At 40.7% G+C, this 7817-nt stretch overlaps 1 protein-coding gene across 4 annotated transcripts in view; it reads left to right on the top strand.

Annotated features, from left to right (window-relative positions):
• si:ch211-140l13.3 (uncharacterized) overlaps window positions 1–7817 on the top strand; it is a 34598-nt gene that overhangs the window by 19324 nt on the left and 7457 nt on the right. Inside the window, exons 7-11 of one of the 4 annotated variants that reach the window (XR_004336134.1) lie at window positions 200–287; window positions 1036–2455; window positions 3167–3266; window positions 3934–4066; window positions 7212–7416. Coding sequence is in view for 3 of the 4 variants with exons in the window: in XM_032542613.1 (XP_032398504.1) it covers window positions 200–287; window positions 1036–2455; window positions 3167–3266; window positions 3934–4258 (1933 nt within the window). In the remaining variant the exon portion in view is untranslated. Of the gene's footprint in view, window positions 1–199; window positions 288–1035; window positions 2456–3166; window positions 3267–3933; window positions 4592–7211; window positions 7417–7817 lie in introns of those variants that run through there. The other 3 variants (XM_032542612.1, XM_032542613.1, XM_032542614.1) reach the window with 3 other exon arrangements.

The raw sequence follows: 7817 nt of genomic DNA, 5'->3' as shown, positions 1-7817 counted from the left end.
GTGTGTGTGTGTGTGTGGTTCAGGCCTGTACCTGACCCACTTACAAATATCTGGAATACCCCTTTAACTGTACTTACTTACAAGAATATTTAACAACATTTAACTAATCTTCTTTGCTATTATTTGCTATGTCCTTTTCCTTCTTTTCCAAATATAATTTTAGTGTTCTTTTCTCTGCCATGGCACCGATGCTGATCAGATCTGCTGTGAGAGAGGAAGAGACCTTTGGGGAGTGTGTAGAGGAGCAGCTGAAAGTGCATGAAATCTCTGAGCCAAAACAGCTGCAGGTATAACACATAATAGTATATTGTGTGTGTATATATATACTGTGGCATAGTGTCATTAAGTACCGTAGGACATTTAGCAAAATCCAGACAGCTTGCTAGACTATCTGTCCCATCAAGATTTTCTTTTGCACGACTAAAACAACTTTTGAACGTCCACATGTTCCACCAAAACAAGTTCCCGAGGTAATTTTGCAGCAGCACCGGGGCTCCGAGAGGCGCCTAGCAACGCCCAAGATGATTATGATTGGTTTAAAGAAAGGCCGATAAAGCAAAGAATGTTTTTCTCCCATCCCAGAATGCTGTGTGGACTACCCAGACCCTCCTCCTCAGCACCTTGGAGGAAGGTCTGGCAGTAGACTAGTATGCACCTAGATTACCTTAAGGTACATACACAAATAATAACAAAAATTATATAAAATCACCAAACCTCAATAAACACAAAGCATGACGTGTATCACAGGGTACGTGCAAATTTGCATCACTGTTCTTTTAATGAGTGGGATACAATTCTTTTGGAAACATTATATAAAACATCAAAGATTTACCCTCATGTTTCAACAATTATGATCATGAGCTACTGGAGCTGTAGCTTAACTTTTCATCTGCAAAAAACACCCAAATTATCACAAGTTGCCCAAAACCATTTTTCCCATCCAGTCAAATAAAATCGCTGGAATGCATTCTATTAAATGTCAATATGAACATCTACATGTGAGTCAATTCATTTTCATCAATCTTTATTTTTCAGACCCTCAGTGGGAAGATGAGGTTGACAGAGAGACAGTACTTCTTGCGGGAAGGAGAGAGCATTTCCAGGGTAGACAGAAATAATTTGAATTTCTCTGATCAGCAGGATGTCCAGAGAGGGGCTTCCCTCCGCTCGCAGCAGCCCAGCAGGAAGTTGACCCCTGGCCTCCAGAGGCGCTCCTCTGCCCCATCTTCAGTCTTTAAAGACGAAGGAACTCAGCTTGAAAGCTTGAAAACTGAGTTTGGGACTTTACAAGACTTTGGCTCAGCTTCATATAATCCTCAGACACCTGAGTTCAGCCAGAGGAAGACCCAAACAGAGATCCAGGCTCAGCCTCATGTCCGCAGCCTAGAACAAACTTATTTCAACACTCCTCTTGTGTCCGAACCAGAAACTCCACCTGACCAAGTAAAACAGATCACTAATATTCCTGCAGCGACAGACAGAGAGGGCAGCATTGGCCAATTACAAAAGAAAGAATACAGTGAAAACCGTCATTCAAGGGAAACAGAATACAGAATTAATGAATCACTCTCTGAGCCAATACCCTCAGATAGTAAGTCATTTAGGGAAAAAACGATGAGGCACCAGGATGTAGAAAAGATGTGTGAAACTGCCAGAAAAACAGATGACGAAGACGAGGTGAAAGGTCAGATTGTCACAGCACATCAAGGAAAAATGACGGTGAGCTCATCTGTTGCCTTCTCAGAGGACCTATGGGAACAACCCCTGGAGCAGAACAACACACCTGTCTGGACTCCCAGACATCCCAGAGTTGCGTATGAATCAAACTTAGTGCAACATTTTAACATTCCCCCCCCTTTGAGGGACAACAGAGTTTCCCACCGGGCCGGGGGAAATCCGGAAGTTATTGTTAGTGTTAAGACCATTCACGACCCCACGGAGAGAGTCCCAAGCTTTAACGTTGAAACTCTATCCACCGGCTGTGATGAAACGAAAACACATTTTCATCTCTGCCAGTGGAGCATGTCGAGACCAGGAAGCGGCACAGACTCAGACGGGGTCAAAGGTCAAAAACAAGCTACAACAACCGCAGCAGCAGCATTTTGTCTTTGTGCGCCAAACAACACAAGTGAAGTCCCAACACCTCTGAAACGCACTATATTTCCCACATATTCCACTTCAGGAGGCGTGACTGGCGGTGGTAGTGGCGATGAATCTCACCGCCCCTCCCAGTGTCACCAGTTTCCCAAGCTCCCATCCCCTCCTCCCTGCCTCGGCTTCCACGATTCCCACTTAAACCTTTCGGAGGATGACAATGCCAGCGAGGCTGAGGAGAGGTGGATGTTCCCAGGGATCCAGAAACAGGAACAGAGTTCTGGATCTGGACTAAGGCCTCAGTATCAGTCCTCTTCCCCTGGCTCCAGCAGAGATGATAAAGCTTTGGCTGATTCTAATGGTAATTTTGACATATATTTTAAATATATTCAGGTATGGTTTTCATATTTGTGATTAATTTTGAATCTTTCATAATTGTAATTTAATCATTATATCAGAATTTGTTTTAGTGTTTTAGGATTCAGTTCTTTTTACCATATACTGTTTAATAAAGATTAATGATATTTATGTGAACCATGCCCCATGTTTCGGGGTCAGGCTAAGTGCATTTTTGGTAAATTTGTAACCTGGTGCACCTGGATACAGGGTGGCACCAGAAAGAATACTTTATCAAACATTATAGGTGGGTGTGATAGAGGCTCATTTTTGTGCAAGGAGTTTAAATATGAATATGTTTGTGGTTTCGACGTGGATGACGGCATGAGACTAACTCCACAGTCCTCAAATTGTGTGTGTGTGTATATACATACATACATACATACTTACACACACACACACACACACACACACACACACACACACACACACACACACGTATAGAAGCTTTAAGACAAATGTGCATAGATAGTGGAAATAAAACATAAGAGTAGGATCACAGTCTTGTCCTCAAATAACTGAAGAAAACATCCTTTTAAGTCCTGCTCCTCTCAAAAAAGTGTTTTGGTTTATTGTTACCTTAACTGAATGTTTGTATTCAAGAGTAGATGCATCTAAGTACAAAGGCAATTTCCATCTTTTAAAAGTTTTTTTGTGTCTATTTCTTTATGTCTAGGGGGTCAGAAAATGTCCAAGATACACAGACTGAAACCAGAAAAAAACCCTGATGTTCCAGATGTAACTGAAATGGCACAATCGTCGAGGGGGTTTCTCAGGTAATAACAGCTTGTGGTATTCTGAAAGCATGCAAAATGGAAACTATACGTATATTAACTGATTAACAATCTGCCTGATCTCAGCAGCAGTGCATCGGCACAGGAAGTAGGTTAGTGTCATTGTTATCAGTTCAGCATAAAGCCAGCTTCAGCTTCCTTTCTGGTTTAATCTTTTTATCTTTCCCGAATGCACGCACACAAAATAACTAGCACATCTCAACAACAAAATGTCACAATTACCTTTTACCTTTTCCCCAATTAGCTTAATTCAGTCATAGTATCAACCACACAGTTTTACAAGATTATTATGACAGCAATAATGGAGGATGACGTTATCTTGAGACTGTAGTCCTTCAAGGACCCTGTTTAACTATTACATGATATTTGGTACAGACATTCACGTTGCCTCAGGATGTTTTGTTGATCCCCTAACATTTTTATTTGATGCCATCATCAGCTCAAATGTTTAATTTGTCCAGTACTTGACCAACCTGCAAATTTAATATTGTTCCTATCAGCCTGGGATATACTTTGGGTACAGGGCAAGTAAGCTAATGATGTCATTCTAAGTAAAGATGGTGACCACGATAAACTGTGGACTCTTTGTGTTGTTTTATTGTTTCTAATATGTTTGTATTATTTCCTAAGTTGTTGTGTTTACATGCAGAGAAAGAGTGGCTCAGACAGATGAGCTGAAGACAGGCTGCAAAGGAAATGGCATCCCCTCTAACAGAACAGAGGGACTTGAGGACATGAGAAACCAACACAGTCTGCACAAACTGGAAACCAGGGCAGTCCAGGTCAGTTATTGGTGGGAAGGACAAGTGGCTTTAGATAACCATGGATTAGATGTTGCAGAACTGGGACCATTAGTGATGCAAGTTACCTTGCATTTGGCAGATAACAAGCCCTTTAATAGCATTTCAGTCTTTCATTACAAGGATGACAAGTCTGAAGTTATGTGTAACCTGGACAACTATAGATTGTTGTAGACGATGTCATGAATGTAAGACAGTGTGCTGCTGAGAAATTACTTGTAATTATGTGACTAATGTTGAATACACCTGGATGACTAAAAATGAATGTTGATGATTCCCTCTCTGTGACACGCTATTTTATTTTCCCTATTAATTACACTGTGGTTCTGGAACAGGCTGGGACGAGTTGCTGCCTGTTTTTCTCTGATGCCGCTCACCTGCTTGTCATACTAGAAACGATTATTGTTGCCGCTTTGAACCTTTACTGTCAGGAGGTGTGGGGAAAAGCAGCTCTTAGAAATTTCACATACCGACGGAGTACCGTGAAAACCGTAACGGAAACCATGCAAGGCAATGCAGCTTTATTGGTACAGCACGTTTCAGCAACAGGGCAAGTCAAAGTGCTTTACACATAAATAAAAACAGATAAAACACGAGAATTTACAGAAGTTCCAGTGCAGTATAAGAAATTAAACAATAAAGAAATGAAAGAAAGGTCTTCAACCTTGATTTAAAAGAACACAGAGTTGCGGCAGACCTGCAGTTTTCTGGGAGTTTGTTCCAGATATGTGGAGCATAAAAACTGAATGAACGCTGCTCCCCCCCCCCCCCCCCCCCCCCCCCCTTTTAGGTTTGACTCTGGGAACAGAAAGCAGACCTGTCCCAGAGAGGTCTGGGTGGTTCTTAGTGTAGTAGCAGATCAGAAATGTATTTTGACCCTAAACAAGGCTGTACAGTAGGTGTCAGTTGTTTTTGAAGCACCTTTGGAAGGAGGATGATCTAGAGTTACAAAACAACAGCTGCTGGCAATAATAGACTGCGTCATTTGATATCACAAGGTCTTGGGAAAAGTCTGAGTAAGCTTTTATTCTTGTCAGATCAGAAAGATGTGCCACATTTTCTCTCGTACGCTCAGCACATTTTTGTTATCTAAGGGCGTTTTCACACCTACCTCATTTGGTCCGGACTTTGAGACTTTTTACTTTGGTCCAGACCAAAATTGCAGGTGAGAAAGTTGCCTCGGACCACGATCCGGATCCAAAGACAAAATTTTGGTCCGATCAAAAGGGGTGGTCTTGGTCCGGACCAAACTGAACCATGGCTCGGTTTGTTTGCAGTGTGAAAACACTTTTTCGATGGTTCGGACTTTCGGACCAATTACTGGAAGTTAGGCCATAGAAAAAGAAGAAAAAACCCGGAAAAAACCTCACTACTGAAAATTAGTAGTGGAAGTACTTGGGGAGAGGAAGAGATTAAAGATGTAATTTCAATTTGGTCAGACAAAAAACATTAAAAGTCAGTTAGAAAAAATGCAGATTTTTACAAAAAAGAATTATATACTTTTTGCACTATATAAAAAAACGTACATTTCTTGCGAGTACTGCGCGTGTAATTGGTGCTGCGCTTGCAGGTGGTGCTGACATTGTTGCTGTTGGTAGTAATTCCGTAATAACGCAATCGGGATTTGCTCATTTATTTGTTCATTGATTTTCATGGATACGTAAAAAAGACTACCTGCCAAAAAAACACGCCAGCGTCAGACGCGCACCGGTCTACTCACCAATCAAAGGGAGACGCAACACATGTGCCGGACGTGGGTACACACGCCGTAGGTATGTCATGGAAAGTTCTTTAGTGCGCTAGCAAAATCACTATGTAAAACCAAAAATAACGGAGTCAAACGTATACGATGTAATTAAACACCAACGTTGGTTTGGACCTTGGTCTGGACTTTTAGGTGTGAAAACGCCCTGAGAACCAAGCCAACATACCAAAAAAATAAGTTCAAATGTCACACAACATAGCTAAACTAGACCTCCACATACACTATGTTGCCAGTTTATTAGGTTCACCTTGCTAAAATGAACGCTGTCCTGCAAAAAATCCTCCTTTCATGAAGGTGATAGTGTTACATTTTTTGAACTTGTTGATTCATTATGAATATTTCTGAGGCTGCAGTTTATGGTTCTGTTGAACTGTACTGCATGACACTGACTGAGGTGTGTCTATTGGTTTGTCGACCCACATTTATATCAGTGAGGGTGTGCTGAATAACCAACATCTCTCTATAGAAAAAACGTTGAAGAAACACCTTAATGTTAAGACCAATGGTTTAATCATGGACTAAATCGATTCAATATATAGTTTCACTTTTATATATTCTATTTATTTCTGTGCTAATTATTATTAATCACTGCAATTTATGAAATTGTCACTATCACATTTCACTGTCACATTTTGACATTTCTCTTTCTAAAAAGGCAGCGTTGCGGTACTATAAACGGTGTGTTTCTTTTTTCTCATCAGACAAATATTTTCGTGTGAGATCAGTAAAGAGCAGAGCATGCCAATGCTTTTATTTATGTCATGTATATATAATTTTCCTTGGTTATGTTTATGTTGAAAATCAAGTATTTGCCATGTTAAATAAATTAAGGATATAATAAAATTATACACCAATTCTATAATTTAGCATTTTAAACCCAAACTTTGTGGTGAAGAAGACAATTGTCACACTGTGACATGATAAACAATGAAAATAGTTTAACTATTAAGTAGTTCCAGGGAACTTCATTAGTTCATTAGTATCGGGCGGGTTTAGAATAACACACCACAGCTGTCACTTTCGATTTGACTTAATTTAGCTTGAAACTATTTCCTGTTTTTCCAGATTGAGACTCTTGTCATCAGGTGTGATGCAGAGCAGTTAAACACAGCATGGCGCAAATCTGTGCAAACATATGCAAACACACTCCCACTTCTTTAAGTCAACACATGAGTCATACAGTGCTGTGTGTGTGTGTGTGTGTGTGTGTGTGTGTGTGTGTGTGTGTGTGTGTGTGTGTTGTGGTGTGTGTGTGTGTGTGTGTGTGTGTGTGTGTGTGTGTGTGTGTGTGTGTGTGTGTGTGTGTGTGGTGTGTGTGTGTGTGTGTGTGTGTGTGTGTGTGTGTGTGTGTGGTGTGTGTAGGCCCTCAGGCGCAGATGACAGCCTCTTCAAGCATCAGTTCAATCTAGAGATAAGGGAATGGTCTGTAGTTCGACGCCAGCTAGAGGAGGTGATAACAGAAACCTCTGAGCTGAGGAGGAACCTTACAGTTACTCCACATTGCCGCCCAGTGGCCGGCCGATGCACTGCACAAACAAAAACTGTACACCAGCAGGGACAGACAGAGGTAAAATATAGGCCTACTTTAAGGTCTTTATCATATCAACATGGAATCTTCCCTATTTCATCCCGTTTCGTCTGTATGATTTACCCTGAATTGTTCCCTTTCAATAAAGTTTAGACAAAGCAGACATCATTTTATTGTAAAGAAGTACAGTCGATGCATCAAGCTTCATGTATCAAAAGTCTTTGCTTAGTACCTCGTTAATAATTTTTGTTATTACAAAAACAACGTTAACATTCAGATTAAGTGTCCTCAAACTCTCCAAGCTACTGGCCCATTTGTCCATTTCATTTTAACTGCTGTGTAAATCTTATGCTATCAAATTATTCAAGCATACAATACACTGTAAAGTGTTTTTTAAGCACCCCGGCCATAATTTATGAGGACAGACAAAAGATGGTGTC

This window comes from Etheostoma spectabile, chromosome 18, assembly GCF_008692095.1.
Source record: "Etheostoma spectabile isolate EspeVRDwgs_2016 chromosome 18, UIUC_Espe_1.0, whole genome shotgun sequence".
NCBI lineage: Eukaryota > Metazoa > Chordata > Actinopteri > Perciformes > Percidae > Etheostoma > Etheostoma spectabile.
This window is presented reverse-complemented; position numbering and strand designations above follow the sequence as displayed.